The sequence below is a fragment of the Canis aureus genome, chromosome 14 (assembly GCF_053574225.1).
Source record: "Canis aureus isolate CA01 chromosome 14, VMU_Caureus_v.1.0, whole genome shotgun sequence".
In the NCBI taxonomy this organism is placed as follows: domain Eukaryota; kingdom Metazoa; phylum Chordata; class Mammalia; order Carnivora; family Canidae; genus Canis; species Canis aureus.
In genome coordinates this window covers 63539940-63557560 of record NC_135624.1, presented here as the reverse complement: position 1 = coordinate 63557560, position 17621 = coordinate 63539940, and the positions used below count along the sequence as shown (strand labels likewise).

General features: G+C 37.4%; 1 protein-coding gene across 14 annotated transcripts in view; it reads right to left on the bottom strand.

The window, feature by feature from the left end:
- The window catches only part of RUFY3 (RUN and FYVE domain containing 3), a 72208-nt gene that overhangs the window by 34578 nt on the left and 20009 nt on the right, over positions 1-17621 (bottom strand). For 7 of the 14 annotated variants that reach the window (XM_077848285.1, XM_077848287.1, XM_077848288.1 and 4 more), the window contains exon 2: positions 7960-8013. The exons of 5 other annotated variants lie outside the window; for them this stretch is intronic. In XM_077848285.1, coding sequence (XP_077704411.1) covers positions 7960-8013 — 54 coding nt within the window. Of the gene's footprint in view, positions 1-7959; positions 8014-11701; positions 11751-15079; positions 15129-17621 lie in introns of those variants that run through there. 2 more of the 14 variants (XM_077848293.1, XM_077848294.1) reach the window with 2 other exon arrangements.

The window sequence follows — 17621 nt, the reverse complement described above, 5'->3', positions numbered from 1 at the left end:
TTTTTGTTTTTTAATTGTATTTATTTATTTGACAGAGAGAGAGAGAACACAAGCAGGGGGAACGGGAAAGGGAGAAGCAAGCTCTCCGCTGAGCAGGGAGCCTAATGTGGGCTCAATTCCAGGACTCTGGGATCATGACCTGAGCTGAAGGTGGATGCTTAACTGACAGCCTCCCAGGTGCTCCTGAATTCAATCTTAAAGGACCAAAAGACATTTAGTCAGATGAGGGGGTAAGTATAGAGCTGGGAAGGGAGCAGGATGAAAGGTCGGGCAAAGGTGCTCAGGTATGAGAGAACTTGGTACAACAGGAAAAATAAAATGGAAAACGCGTCAGAAATGTATGCATATAAGTGAATGCTGTGAGAAGAGATGAGGGAAAACAGGTAAAGGAGAGACTGCTAAGGATCTTTATTAAGGAATATGGATTTTACCTTAAAGTCAAAGATTTTAATGAGAGGTGTATGTCACAGATTTGAATTTTAGAGGAGCCATTCTCATAGCTGTGTGGAAGATGGATTGGAAGGGTGCAAGAACTCAAAGCTGCAGAGCAAGTAAGGGTCTAATGCAATAACTGGAGAGAGAAATGGCAGGGGGTGGAACTAGAGCAGTTGGTGCTGTGTGGAAGGGGGAAATAGCTTTGGGGGACATTCCAGGGGTAGAATGGCAGGATTTCAGGACTTGATGACCACTTGGATGTGAGAGAAGGAGGGAAGTATGGAGAGTAAGTCCTATGTTTTGGTGAGCAGATAGATGCTGGCACAAAGCACCTTGGTAGGGAACAGAGCAGGAGCAGTGGACTAAAGAAACTGTACAAAAATAACTCCAGTTACTATAATAAACTCTATTAATTGATTTCCAAACCAAAGTTCTTTCAAGAACATGTAGATCTTCATTATAGCTCTTCAAGACTGTTAATTTCCATATGAGGAAAATTTTAATGAACTTTAGAGTAATGAGGCTCACTTTGTTAACAGTGATGACAAAAGTGAACGCAAAGTCATATAGCTAAGAGTGACACTGAGTCACACTGCTCTGCAAACCCATCATCTGACCAAGACCCTATTTAACTCTTTAGTGCAATGACTAATGTTCATAGAGAGAAATCTTGAAATGTTTTATGAATAATTGAAGAAAAGTTCAGTTATACTTAACATATGTCAAAATTACGTTTGTTATATTGTACCCAATTTTTGTTAAGGTGGGAATTATTCATATGTACAAGCAGTTACTCTTTAGAACTTCCTGGTTATCCGACAGATCAAAAATGTATCCCATTTGAGAAACAAATATTGTCATATGGAGTTTTTCCAAAGATACCTAAGAACATTAATATGAGATTAAAAATGACATACTAACGGAAAGATACAGAAAGGAAAGCTTACTCTGTGTTCAGAATGTCTGAAGACCAATAATTCCTAAATAAATCTATTTTGAACTATTTTGGTAATATTTCTTGGAGTATAAAACTGGTGCAAAATGAGGTGTCCTTGAGAGTGAAAGAAATTAATGAAAGCACTAAAAAGATCCTGTAATAAAACACCATTTAACTAGTCTGATGACACGTATTTGTACAAGAGAATCAGGAACTTTTTACTCAATCCTCATTTAAGAATAATCAATAGAAGGAGACCCTGGCTTGCTCAGTTGGTAGATCATATGACTCTTGATCTCAGGGTTTTAAGTTCGAGCCCATGTTGGATGTGAGATTACTTAAAAACAAAATCTTAAAAAAATAATAAAAATAGAGCATTAGGCAAAGAAACTTCAATCCAGCTGAGAAGCCGTTGCAATTTCCCAACTATAATTCCCAGCTTTTAGGTGATGAAGGAACCTGTGTACTCCTGCATTCGGAAATTCAAATGGTATGTTTTTCTCTGGCAACTCTTTCAGGTCTAATAAAGTATTTTCGGGATATTTCAAAAAAATTAAAAATAATCAGAAGAGTCTTTGGACCCTTAGATTACCTATATATATATGTCCATATCTATTTAGTCTCCCTAATGCCATTCTAAATATTATATAAACTTCTACTCAAGAGTACTAAAGAGGAAATTCACTTAATGTACTTTGTTAAAATCAAGCTTTATCAGCAGAAAGATTATATCCACCTATTAATCTTAATCACCTATTTGCAACAATTACCTATATGATACCAAACAAGGAGTCTTACTTCTTTGGGGCCTCAATATCCTCATCTGTCAAATGAGAAGGTTAAGCTTGTTCAATAACTCTTTCATCTTACTGAAACAATACACACCCGTATCAGTCACAATGACTCATTGCAGCACCAATTCTCAAGGCGGGGGTGGGGGTGGGGGGGTGGGGGTGCGAGTATCCCTGGAATGGAGAGAAACAACATGGCTTAGAAAACCCCACCAATGACTCTGATACCAAATGAACTAGATCCTCCCCACTGAACATACGGCCCTGGCGTCAACACTGGCATCACCTGGAAGCTTTTAGAAATGGGAAACCTTAGGCTCCAATGTACCGCTGAATCAGGTTCTGCACTTTAACCAGACCCCAGGGTCATCTGCATGTGCATTAAATTTTGAGAAACACTGACCTAGATGACTCTTCAGCTCCAGTATTATCATAATTCCATGATTTCAGAGACTGCTTCCTCAAGGGCAACCAATAAATACAGACATCAGTGGAAAGCCCCAGGAGGAAGCTATAATAAAGATTAGAACAGAAATAAGCAGCACATTAAAGCACTGAGAAAAATCAATAAAACCCAAAGTTGATTCTTTGAAAAGACCAACAACACCGACAAGCATCTAGCTTGAGTGACCAACAGAAAGACAGAAGATTCAAATTTCCAAAATCAGGAAGGAAGAGGAGGCATGTTGACCCTATAGAAACAAAAAGGATTATAAGGGAATACTATTTAATTGGCAATTGTATGCCCAAATATTAGACAACCTAGATAAAATGAACAATTTCTAAGAAAAATACAAACTGCCAAAACTAACTTGAGAAACAGAAAATCTATAACAAGATACTGAATTTGAAATCGAACCTCATATGAATATAGATGCAAAACCCTCAATAAAGTACTTGCAAACCAAATCTAGCAACATATAAAAAGGATTATACAACAGAACCAAATGGTTTTTTAGATGACACCAAAAACACAAGCAACAGAAAAAAATTAACTGGATTAAAAAGAACAATAATAAAAAAATTTAAACTGGATTTTGTTCAAATTAAAAACATCTGTGCTTCAAAGGATATCATTAAGAAAATGAAAGGCAACCCATGAAATGGGGGGTGGTGGATATCTACATATTATATCCAGTATCTCGAATATACAAAGAACTTACAATTCAACAAAAGACAAATAACCCAGTAAAAAGGAATGGGCAAAGGATTTGAATAGGCATTTCTTTGGAGAGGATATGCAAATGGCTAATAAGTACATGAAAAAAATGCCATTAGGGAAATGCAAATGAGATACCAGTCCACATTCACTAAGATGGATATAATTTTTTAAAGAATTTTAAGAGAAAAATAACAATTGTTGACAAGAATCTAAAATGGTACAACAGCTTTGGAAAACAGCCTGGCAGTTCATTCTTCAAAAGGTTAAACCATAGTCACCAATATGACCTAGCAATTCCACTCTTAGGTATACACCCCAAAGAAGTGAAAACATATGTCCATTTAAATTCCTAAGTGGATGTTCATAACAACTCTACTCATAATAACCTAAATGTGGAAGTGGCCCAAATGTCCAGCTATCGATGAATGAATAAAATATAGTACGTATGATGAGATATTATTCAGAAATAAAAAGGATGAACTATTGATAAATGTCCTATTATGCCTGAACCTTGAAAACATCACGCTGAGTGAAAGAAGCCAGGCACAAAAGGCCTCATATTTAATGACTTTGTTTATATGAAATGTCCAGAACAGGCAAAACTATAAAAACAGAAAATAGATTAGTAGTTGCCAGGATCTGGGGAGAAGAGAGAACAAAAGTCAATGTTAATGGGTACAGGGTTTCTTATCGAGTGTTGAAAATATTCTGGGATTGGGTAGTGGTGATGGATGCCCAACTCTGTAAACATACTAACAACCACTGAACTGTATAGTTTAAAGTGGTGACTCTTACAGTATGTGAATTCTCTCTCAATAAAGCTGTTCTTCAACACAATTAGAGACTTACAGGAGGGGAGGTGGGCAGGGGGATGGGTTAAGTAAATGATAGGTATTAAGGAGGGCACTTGTAATGAGCACTGGATGTTGATCTAAGTGAGGAGTCCCTAAATTCTTCACCTGAAACTAATATTACACTCTATATTAACCAACTGGAATTTAAATAAAAAGCTGGAAATACAATGAGGATAATAAAAGTATAAAAAGTAATTTAAAAAAGTAAAAGAAACCCCAGAGACTTAGAGTCTTGTGTGGATCCTGATTCAAACAAACTAACTGAAAAGAGACATATTTGAGACAAGCAGCCTTTGAAAATGTGCTGAATAAATATTAGGTACTATTAAGGAATTAATGTTAATCTTGTTAGGTGTCATACTGAAGTATCTGGGAATGGAGAATCATAGTGTTTGGAGTTTCCTTTAAAATAACACATCTTCGGGGATCCCTGGGTGGCTCAGCAGTTTAGCGCCTGCCTTTGGCCCAGGGTGCAATCCTGGAGTCCCGGGATTGAGTCCCCCCGCGTCAGGCTCCCAGCATGGAGCCTGCTTCTCCCTCTGCCTGTGTCTCTGCCTCTCTCTCTCTCTCTCATGAATAAATAAAAAAATAATAAAATAAAATAACACATCTTCAAGATATGATGGGGTTACATCCCAATAAACCCACTGTAAGTTGAAAATATAAGTTAACCAATGCATTTTAATACACCTAACCTACCGAACTTTATGTTTAGCCTTGTCTCCCTTAAATAAGAACCTCTGATTTCTATGTGCTTGGTCAGAAGCAGGGGTGACAACCTAGCCTTCCCCCCAGCCATTACCCTCTCCTAACCCTTGGCAACTATTATTTTCCATTTTTATAGTTTTGTCACTTCAATAATATTATATAAATGCAATCACATAGTATGTAAATTTTTAAATTGGCTTCTTTCCCTCCACTCAGCAATAGTTCCTTAGAGATTCATCCAGGTTGTTGGGGGTATCAATAGTTTGTTCCTTTTTATTGCTGAGCAGTATTCCACTCAGAACCTTTCTGAATTCTGCAGGCCTCACTTTCCTCATCTGTGAACTGATAATAGAGTTTTGAAGACTAAACAAATATCTGCATGTTAAGTATTTAGAAATGCTTAATCTGGGTAATTGCAATTTCAGTCTGTTTCAGAGGCTAATTAGTAATAAGTACAGAAGGAATTTAATATTTATTGAGAAACTAAAGATAGCAAACTGTGTGTTTTTATTCATTTAATCTTCAGAATTTTCTAGTGAGTTTCCAATCTTTTAGGCACAAATTAATAGTATACAATGAGATGGGATGCCAGATAATTGATCAGTGTTGAAAGCAGGATACTTTCTACTTTAAGAAGGCACTTCATATTCTATTAGACAGGAGTTACAGACACATTGACTGTAAAACCAACCATCACTTTAAGAAATCGGATCACCAGAAAAAACTTCAATCTTGCAAAATTTAGAACAAAACAAAACCCCAAAGCTAACAGTTCAAATCTGCAACTTCTGTTATTTTAAAAAGCAAATTTTCAGGAGGCTGGAAACCAATGTTAACACTTCCTTTACTAAAAAACCAACTGTTATGACACATTCATAATAACAGACGAGAAACAGAATTGAAATAGCTCAGCAGTGAAAGTTTTCTGAAAAGATCTGAGCCTACAAACATCGTCAGCTTTCTCAGGGTCTGAAACTGAGATTCACCCCAGTCCCTAAGCTGCTAAGTGTGTTATATGTGGGCAACACTCCTTAACTCATGTTTATTTTTGTTACAAGTACTCATTTTTATAAAAATCCTTAAGTTATATAATAGTACAGTAAAACTCTAACATTTCATGTAACTGAAATAAGGCAAGAGAAACAGAAAATAATAATAAAAAAGGGATGAAATGACTCAAAAAAAGTTAATGAGTAAAGCTATTTCCCTTCCTCATTCTGATTTCTTTAAAAACTACATTCCAGAAAGACTTGTCTGTAAATACATTCTTGAAATATTACCATATACCATGTGACTGCTAATCTACTAAGATCATCAAAATATTGAGACAGTTCACATCTTCTGGGTTTTTAATGTGCTATTATGTTATAACTCATCTTATTTCCCTTTCTGATTTCATCTATGATAATCATTCACAAAAATCCCACAAAAACAAAATGAAAAGAGGCGGCTTACTCTCACACTAGGCTTGATTCTTGAAGTAGTACTTTGTATTAAAGAAATGGAATATTACCAGGGTGAGTCCTAGGGAAGAAGTATCAAGAAAGGCATAGATTTGTTGGTTTTTATGCAGCATTTTTCTTTAGTGCCTAGTCTATTAAAGGAATCAAAACCTTACACTTGTGTTGTACCTGGTAAATAACAACAGCTAATAGGAAATGCTACTCACTGAATGAATCAACACCCTTCTCTTTGTTTTTCTTTCTCTATGAACTGTCAATCGCCTATGTAATACTGATTTTTTTCATTGAATTATAAGTAACTAGTTACAATACAAGCAGAATCAGAGACGGAATAAGGACAGCTTGACTATAGAAAATGACATGAAACTCGGAATAATTTACTCATTCAAAGTTAAGGGCTGAAGAAGAAACTAATGGGCATCAGTGGCGACAGAAACTACTGGGCATCAGTAGTCTTGCCTGGTATGACCAAACAGACTGAGCACAGTACCACCCCAGGTCTCACACAGATACTGAGAAGTTTAAGACCTGTAAGGATTTTACACTTGAGTAGGACGATAAACACACCAGAAGTAGAGAACAAGTAAAGAGCCTTAAGCTCCAATGCAGGACGTGAGTGAATGGAGACCTGAATGTGGGCCATGGCTGTCAAGGAGCAGTTCCTTAGCAGAGCTTCCGTCTGGACTGAGGTGGGGGGAACTTGGTGGTGGGGAGAGGAGGGTAGTACACTCCCAGGGGTAAGGCTGCAGGGCCAGGCAGGAGGAGGCTGATGCACTATGCACAGGCAATGAAAAGGTCAGTGTGCACGCAGGGCAGGGGATGTGTATGTGCTCAAGCCGGGTGGGGGTGTTGGTGGGGTAGGCACACAAACACGACACACTTTAGGACTCAGGCAAAGGGGGAGATACAGTGAAGCCAAACTTCAATTTTTCTATTTTTATTATAAAATGTGTGAATTACCTTGAGCTCCCTAAAGTTAGCAGCCCCTTACAGAAGAAACAATTCTTGTTAGGGGGACTTTCTATTTTGGAACACATGTGCTACTTTTGAAAGTAATTCCACCAGGAAGTAATGCTATGACAGGACCAAGCTCCAAGTGCTTAATGTTATGGAAATCTACAAATCTGAACAACATTCCAGACTGGATACTTCAGATTCCTGGGATCTGTTTGTTTTTGACTACTGTGGAATTAACAGGAATATACATTTTCACGAATGAGAAAAAGATTTACATCTTCCCAACAAATAAATGAAAAAACAGCCAAAAAACCTGATATATTTTGGTATAAAGTCCCCTTAAAACATGTTTAACAAATATCCTAAAGGAACTGCATAAACATATATTTATGACACTTTACTTGGAACCACAGGAGAAAGATTTTTAAATGCAAGATTCTGAAAAGCCTAATCCCATACAAATGAAGTACCTGTATGGTAAATCTGGCAAATATTTTTATTACTCCAGTTATTGCCATGGGAAATAAAACCAAAGCTGACAATCTGGCTTATGGAAAACGATCAAAAGGTGGTTAGAAATTAAAAAAAAGAAAGAAAGAAAGAAAGAAAAAGATAGGAAAAAAAAGCTGAAAGATGTTGGTGTGGCACGCACCTTCTGTATCATCGCGCATTTGCTCCACCAAATCTGTCAAATCCTCCCAAGAGTCTTTGCAAACGGCAAAAAGAAAGGAAAAGAAAGATAAAATGTCATGCAAGCCAAGAAAGAAAAGTGCTATTAAAAACAAGGTTTCAAAAGGGATAACTGAAAGGGAGATTTCCTAGAAAGCTTTCAGCTTAACCTAGAGATTAACAGTGAAAAGGGCTGGGAACATACTCAAGGAAGAATATGTCACTAAACAGAGATATCAACTAAGACTATTAAATCTGTTCCAAAGCTAAAACAATTTCAGAGTTTCTAATGAAAGCAAACAAAGATTTTTTTCTAAAAAAAAGCAAACATATCCCATAAAAAAGTAAGATTTTTTTCCATTGAAAATCAAGACTAGACTGTTAGTATCTTTAAGTGTATACAACATTGACTTCATTCAACATTTATTTTGACCACTTCAGTGCTGAAAAATATGTGGAATGCTTTTTAAGATTCAAAGCAAGTATCATGATACAAACTAGTGACTTTTCTTAAAACAACCAAAGCCTTCCCACTCCCATAGTTCTTCCCCAAACCAAAAATAAAGAAGATGCTGCTTTGAAGACAGACGAAATAAGTCACTTATAATTCAATAAAGATGTCTATTCAGTTTAAAAGTACAGTACTCTCTCCTTTTACTATAAATTCAATGTTCTTGTACACAGAATATTCCATGTGAGGCAAAAAAGGACAGGAAAGAACATGGAAGATTACAAATAGACATTTCTGTGTCTTAAAGCTGTAAGATGACTATTTGGAAGTAAATTTTGAGACCCTACAGAATTTTTTTTAAAAGTACACTAGCTTCATCCTTCAGGAATTCTGAAGCTATTATACTGTATACAACTGCAAGATTCATATGCAAACTCACAAAATCATGTGAGTTTCATTATGTGTAACATGCAGCAAATAAAAATAAATTATCAGAGGAAGAAGCATAACAAAAATGAGAAAATGGGCAAACAATACTCTGCCCACAGTAAGCCTTCCTTCTGGAAAAATTTATCACAGACACCAGCAAAGGGTCTGAAGCAGTAACTCGGAATTATCACCTAGGAAAAGAATTTATCATTTGTCCTGTTTTCTCACTAGTATGTTAAATTATCACTGTAACTTAATTGGTTAATTTTTAGTTCTGATGTAGTTTGGTGATTTTTTAAGAGTACATTCTAGTGTTAAATAAATACATAGTTATAAAAATGTGTAAAAATGATACAAATACAATAAAATTTAGATTCAGAAAACAGGGAAGCAGATGAGGATCTAATAATGTGATACGTGATTAAAGCAGCACTTTTTGGGAAAGCTATATATAGACTGTTGGTTAGGCCAGACATGGGGACAGATAATATAAGAAGAATGAAAGTATCGATAACCTTTGGCACTTTTATTGTCTCCCAATTCAAAAGCCTAGAAATTAATAATTAGAAAACCAAGCATAGGAGTAGTACACAGAAATCCAGGATTAAATCCCTAACTTGTGACACATCACGGGGTTCAGAAAACAGACTCAGGAGCCGAATCCCTAGGGCTGATGTCCCAGCTCTTCCCCTAATGGCCATGTGACCTTGTCCCCTACTTCATCTTTTTCCTCAGTTTTTTCAATCTACAAAACAGGGAAAAGAACAGTACCTATCCTATAGCACTATTATGAGGAAAAAAGAGTAAGCACAGGCCCAAATCCTTCATATTATTATTTTCTAACCAAATATATTTTGAAATTCAGATTATTTTTTTTAATTTTAGAAAGGTAAAATGGTAAATACTGAGGCCAAAAAAACATCAGACAGGACCTAGGGCAGTACTTTACAATCAAGCACATTAATATTTCTGCAGGAAATAAATGAATATTCAAATTAAATATGATAAAGACTATAAATAGCCTCAAATAAATTCAGATCATGTTTTAGCAGCAAATGCGTTCAGGCTAATTTATGATACATGCGGTTTTCAGAGCTTTTTGGATTCTGCAGTTGTGAATATGTATGCACAAAGCACTAAGATAGTGTTTTTGTTTTTAAAGATTTTTAATTTATTTATTCATGAGAGACACAGAGAGGCAGAGACATAGGCAGAGGGAGAAGCAGGCTCCATGTAGGGAGTCCGATTAAGGACTTGATCCCAGGACCCGGGGATCATGACCTGAGCCAAAGGCAGATGCTCAACCACTAAGCCACCCAGGTGCCTAAGATAGTGTTTCATAGAGAAAAAGTACAATATCTGTCTTAGTTATTATTATTTTACAGTAAGTTAGTGTCAAAATACATTATATATTTCCATATATCATTTTCAAATATAATCTCCTGACAATATACTACAGATTTATATCATGTAGGACTACAGATTTACAAGAATGTACTCTAAACCATCACATGAGGGCAGCCCCCAGTGGCGCAGCGGTTTAGCCCTGCCTGCAGCCCAGGGCGTGATCCTGGAGACCCGGATCGAGTCCCACATCAGGCTCCCTGCATGGAGCCTGCTTCTCCCTCTGCCTGTGTCTCTGCCTCTCTCTCTAGCTGTGTCTCTATGAATAAATAATAAATAAAATCTTAAAATAAATAAATAAACAAACCATCACATGAGTTTACTCTAAGGACTTGCTTTGTTAAACCTTGTGAAAGTCAGTATGGTGAATATCCCTATTTTAGCCTACATTTACTTAGAAACTGTATTTGTCACCTAATAAAAGTCTACAAAATTATTAGAGCAAAATATAAAGGTTCTCCAAGACTTGTGCACAGAGGAGTTCTGGAAAGTGAATTTCTAGATAGGAATGCATGGTGAGTATAAGGGATTCTCTGACTTTTCCCGTGCTGTGTCCCATCTACAGAAGTTTCCCAATCTGTCTCAATCAGATATATTTTGTTTCGCTTTTAAAACAAATTTAAAGTTATGAGTGCCACAGTGATGAACGCAATTTAAAAGAGCCCTCTTCCTCCGAAAGATAGAAGGTGTATTTCCTTCTTCTAAAGTTGTTCTCCACTTATCATGCATGACATGCTCAGTGTTTTATTGCAATAAAGAATAGATACTGTGACATTCTTTTATAATCTTCTCAAAGAAGGATTCATAAAATAGTTTAAAAATTATGCCCTCTGCAATATGTTCAAATTATTAAAACAACAAGGAAAGTACCTAACACATGAATCGAAGATGGTAGTACCATGGACAATTCTGGTATTTTCCCCAGAACATTTCAGTTTTTTTAGGGGTAATATTTTTTTTTTCTAATGACATTTTTTTAAAAGACTTTATTTATTTGTTCATGAGAGGCAGAGACAGAGGCAGAGGGAGAAGCAGGCTCCCTGCAGGGAGTCCGATGCGGGACTCGATCCCAGAACTCTGGGATCATGCCCCGAGCCAAAGGCAGATGCTCAACCGCTGAGCCACCCAGGCTTCCCTAGGGGTAATATTTTGCTGCTTTTGAGTATGTTTTGCCCGATCTAAAAATCTATATTAACTTTAATTTGTATCATATAATACATATTCATAAATTTCAGAGAGCAATGATCTAAAGGTTTGCTGATAGAAAAGATAGGCCTGCATTAAAATTTTCCTACAGATAATGCATAATTCAGACCTGTACCAATCAGAACTATGCCAAATGTGCACTGCAAACATTAAAAAATAAAGAGAGCTTCCAAAGTTACTCTGGCTAAACAGACAGCCTCAGTTCCCACCCACTCAGTTCCCACCCACTTCTTACCAAGGTAAGGAGTCCCATAGCTTGGAAATGCCATATTGGCCTGCCATTGTGTGTGGTGCCCTGAGTCTGGTGATGAAACATTAGGACCGTCGCTCCACTCTGAACACTTGGACTAAATGGTGAGAAATGCCGCACCTGACAGACTCATGAGATGCACATGAACAAAGACATTTTTTAAGTAAAGGGATAAGAGACAAGGCTGGAGCTGTACAAAGGCCCCAAATTAGGAAGCATAGCTTATTGGAGGTTCAATGAACTATCTGCTCGGCTATCATTCTGTTTTGGGTCTAAGAATGAGTAAGTCAGTAGACTAGGTAGTATCGTAAAATATTTGGTCAGTGGCAATGGCAGTGTGATCTGATAGAAGGGGCCTTGGCTTTGACATTGATACAGATTTAGGGTGGGGCCTGGGCCCAGCGTAGTCCCATATTTTTCCTTTGGATGAGGGAATTAGCTGAAGCTCCTTCTCATTAAGAAATGCCTGAATGAACTCAAAGTGCCTCTCCATTGTTTATGTATCCAGGCTGTGCGATCTCTCTTCTTGATAGATTCTTTTTTTTCGGGAGTGTCCTTACTATAGACAACCAAGTTAGAGTCAAGTTTAGAGATAAATGTAACCAAGTTACACTGTCTCCTTGAAGCTGGTGGCTCTGATTTAAAAAGTGTATTACAGTTACTTGGGGAAAAGCCTTCTGAAGCCCCAACTACTGATCATAAATAGCCCTTTAAAGGACTGCTGTGAAAATAAAAGCTAATTAATTTAAAGCACTTAGCACACCTCAGGTATTCAATGTCAACTTTACCTTTACAAGAAACCAACACGTGCCCTATATTTTCATTTGGTTACAAGCTGTATTCTTCTAAGTATATCTGCCATAATTAAAAAAGAAAATAGACTGTAATGTAAAAAACAAAATAAACCCCAACTAAACTAAATAATAAACATGGGGGAGAAAACAAGTCAACATAAGCAGACCACATGATAAGTTTAACAGCCAAAGTGTTGTTAAAATAACTAATAATACATTTGCTTAGTAATATAAAAATTAGTGAAGGAATTATCAAACTGATTTTAAAAAATGCTAAGAGGTTCTGTTCTAATAAACCAGTAATTGAGGTCAAGATCATCTTTTCCCCACAGTAATAACAAAAATATCAGGAAAGAAACACAAATGATCCTGAAAAAAGTAACATTAAGTGACTGTGATCCTGTGCTTTATAATAAATATTTGGTCTTCCTCCCAAGTGCCTGGCACAGGGCTCCTAGAACCCTTGTAAATTCCCCTTAGTGATAAGAGCACTAGGGGCATTTCCTGTTCTAATGAGGTGACTCTTGGTGGGCTCCTGGATGGGGGCTGGTCCCCAGAAAGATCAAGCCATGATTATAAGCTTGGAATTTTCAGCCCAACTTCCCACTTCTTTAGAGACGGGAGAAGGGCTAGAAATGAAGTTTGTTGATCATGCTTATGTGAGGAAGCCTCGTAAAATTCCAGTAATATGGAGTGGAAAGCTTTCCAGCTGGTGAACACATCTACCTACCAGGAGGATGACTACCCCAAATCTACCAGGAAGAAGCTCCTGCATTTGGAACCCTCCCAGACCTCATCCTATGTATCTCTTCATCTGGTTATTCCTTTAATAAACTGGCAAACTTACATTTTTTCCTTAAGTTCTGTAAATTAGCAAATAACCGAATCTAAGGGGAAAGAGCTCATGGGAACCTCCGATTTGTAGCCAAGTTGGATAAAAATTGTGGGTAACCTGGGGATCTACTACTTGTGATTAGTATTTGGAGGAGAGGCAGTTTTATGGGGCTGAGCCTTTAACTTTGGGTGACACTATCTCCAGGTGGATAGAGTCAGAACTGAGAAACTGTAGGATACGTAGCTGGTGTCACAAAACTGCTTGGTGTTCAACCCCACCCCCCCACACACACACCCACTTGGTGACCAGAAGTGTTAGAAGTAAAATGTTCTGTGTGAAAGGAGAAAGATACAAGAGAAACACAGGCTTTCCTAATACAGTTATTAACATCCAAGCCATTGAATATTTAGTATGTACACTAAGCAAAGGATTTTACTAAGGCAGTAAGTATAGTTTATACAGAAGTCACAAAAAGGAAACATCCAATCACTATCCTTGAGAACTAGGTAACTGTGGCACAAGGTAAAAAGGAATTGGTATTAGAGAGATAAGAGAAGATGAAATAGATTCCTAAGTCAGGTGAGCAGCTATGGGACACTGGAAGGCTAGGGAGGCCACGGGCTGATAGGGACTGAGGGGATGAAGAAAGGGGGCCTCCCCACATCAGTAGACCCTCGGCCACCTTGCCTGGGCAGAAATAATCATGAGGTTTCTGATACCATCAACTGGGAAGCTTGCTGCCCACAGGACTAGACACCATAGAATTCTCAAATGAAATCTAGTCCACATCCTGCATTTTACAGCTGTAGGAGAAAGAAAAGAGAAATCTCAGCAGCCTTTTCATCCCAGAAAACAAACTCCAGTAACCACAGAAAACCATGAAATTTCTCATTGCACATTTAACAGTAAAACTCATTCTCTTCTACTTAGGATATTGTCATTAGCTTAAAGGAAATAAACCAGGTAAAATACAATCATGCAGCTCTAAATCAACTATCTTAAAAAAATATCACAATTGTCTTAAAAAAAAAAAAAAAAACCACAACTGTTTCCTTTGGAAAGTCCAGATTTTAGTACTGCGAGAAACCACAACCAATTGCAGTAGCAGAAGACAAAACTAAATTGCAAAGTAGCAGCCAATATGAAAGTTCATGACATACCATACTGTTAAAAAATTTTTTTTAATGCTTATGGCAGCTTGGAAATGTGTCTAAAAAACTAAAATATTTTACTATTTGACCCAGAAACTCCACGTCTAAAAAAGAAAATTGATAAAGTGTTCAAATTATAAACCTAACGATGTTTATAATTGTCAGTGGTGGCCAGACTTAGAAACAACCTAAAAGTCTGTAACAAGGAAGTCAAAGAAATTATGGCATATCCAGAAAAGGTGAGACCGGTTTCTATTTACTGATGTGGAAGGATACTGCAGAGGAAAAAAAGCGGGTCACACACCACAGGAATGGTATGATTTTTACATGTAAAAACCTGTGAGTGAAACTCTACATATATTTATTTAAAAAGAGAATCTGGTTCCTAAATGTCATCTGTGGTTATCAATAGGTGCTTGAACTTTAGGTGAGTTCTACTATTTTGTGTTTGATATTCTTACAATGTGAATATACCATTTATAGAAGTAGAAAAGGTTAGGAGAAATGACCTTCTGGCACTGAAAGCTGATAACCCAAAAAAGTTACTGTAAACTCCGTTAAGAAAAGCACAAATGAGCGGCACCTGGGTCGCTCAGCCGTGGAGCGGTAGAGGTCATGGTCCCAGGATCCTAGGATCAGGGTCTGCATCAGTCTCCCCGCATGGAGCCTACTTCTCCCTCTGTCCATGTCTCTGCCCCTCAATTTGTGTCTCTAATGAATAAATAAATAAAATCTTAAAAAAAAAAAAAAAAAAAGAAAAGAAAGGCACAAATGAAAGGTTAAGAAAAAGCTCTGTTCTAAGAAAGGTCCAGAAAGGTTCACCAGGAGGGAGGAAAGACAGTAAATGTCTGTGATTAGGAACAGTAGGCTAAGGTGGACCCAGGGGGTGGGAAGGAAGTGGAATGAGGAGGAGGAAGCGGGTTTTATGGAGAGCGCCTTACAGTCCGCTGAGAGGCCTCCTGGAGCTCCGACTGTATTTCTCTCCCAGACAGGATTTTATAAACGTTGGGCAAAACTTACCTCAAAAGGGTGACTAGCCAAGCTATTCCACAGCAGAGCAACAAGAAGGGATGAACTTTGTCCAGGCACTTTGCCCAGTAGGCCTCTGAGGTGGTGGTGAAAGCTGCCACCTCCACACTTCGAGAAGTTCACAAAGACCGCCTGGTGCACACGTAATCACGACTTGGGGAACCCGACAATGTACCTCGGAGGCTATCCTGGCTGGTGGTAGCAAATGGTCCCATAATCTCACCATGGGCGGATGGCAAAAGGAGGGGTGCCATATTGAAAGCAGAGAATAGTGACAGAATTCTGGGAAAACCAGAACCCAAACAATGCAGGTTTTATTTTCCGAACACTTCTGAAAGGACTAAATCAAACGCCGTACCGAACACACCCAGTCAGACCCTGTGGTCACCCTTGTGCATTGCATCCAGCTTTCAGACAGCTCTGAAAACCAAGTGTGCCAGTAAAGAAATGCAGGCCTGTGACATGGGAAACACAAAACGTCTACTAGATGTATAAAAAAATCATACTGACAGCTAAATTCAAAGCAGCAGCTCTGCTTTTAGGCAACTGTTCCTGTTCATGGATATGTGAAACTGTTAGGGAAAGTACTTAATATGAGTCGGATAACTGCACACCTATAGTCTTCACAAAGCATTCTGCTTTAAAAAATAGCAACTTTTCCTGATTATGGTAATATATCCTTTTGTAGAAGATGTGGAAGAAAAGAAGCATTAAGGATATCATAATAACCACCTGTCATTCCACTATCCAGAGGCAGTCACTTTTTATATTTTTGGCACATTTTGTTTTACTTGTGGTGAATGTGTACCCCTAACTTTAACACAAATTGTGACCACAGTGTATGCAGTTTGGGAGGCAGCTTTTAAAAATTACATTCTAAACAATACCTTATGCCATTAAATATTCTCCCACAACATCATTTTTAGTGTCTTTTGTATAGATGTTCTAGAATTTATTGAACCGTTTTCCTGTTCGGTTACTGAAGTTGCTTTTTAAGGGTTTTGCTACTATAAATCATAAGACTGTGCCTTGCCTTTATCTCTGATTATTTCCTGAAGATGGCTATCTGGTATAATCACTGCAACTTAATTTCTTGAGGCTCTTGATTCTTAGTGATAACATGATTTCCAACAAAGCTGTACGAATGTATATGCTTACCAGCAGAGCCCTCGCCCAAGTCTTCTTGTACTTTCATCATCACTGAATATTATTCATGGATATGTTAGAAAACAATAATAATCAATCAATCACTATGTTACGCCAAACTTCAATTTTCTAAGTAAGATACAGTGAGTCTGGAATAGGTGATAAATGAGTAAAAAAAATTAAATTAAAAAAACTCAAAAAACATAAACTGTGTATTTTGGAGGGAAGATTTTCCAATAACCTTTTCTTTCACCACTGACTACTTTCTGGGATTATGAGGTATTACTAAATTCACCCAAAATGTGCTGGATAGCTACTATAAACAGTACACAGTACTATAAGGGCTTTTGAAGGATGCAAAAGTTTTGGTCCAAAGAACTTTCTACATAATTTCATAAATGAGGAATCATATGAATTAAAATCAATCATTGGAGAATGATTCCAAATGCATTCAACCAAGTGGCACAGAAAGTACCCCAAAATTCAGGAAATGAAGAGTGTTGCACATGCTAGAGGAGGTCCTGTGGATGAAGGAAGTCAAGGGGCCTTCCATTTCCGGATTTGATGCCAGCATGCAGAATCTCAAGAGGGAACAGTGTAACAGCAAGAATAATCAGGATCCTGGTGAAGCGAGAATCAGCCAGCTTGGCTGAAATAGGGAAGGACTGAATAGGAGTTTGAAAAAAAACATTAGATAAGTAAAATTACCCAAAGAAGGGCATGAAAATACTTGGCCTTTAAAGACTAAGGTTCAATATTTGAGAAACATTTTAAATTTAGTACATAAAGGTGCTCGCTGCCTGCCAGCCAGGTCAGTTTCAGCAATGTGGCATTTCTGCTATCGGGTAGTATCTGTGCAATTATGTAATATTTTCATATACTTCAAAAAATGAGTGGAAAGAAGAAAATGAAAACAAATGGATAAAAGCTAAGATCTCCGATTTAATTGA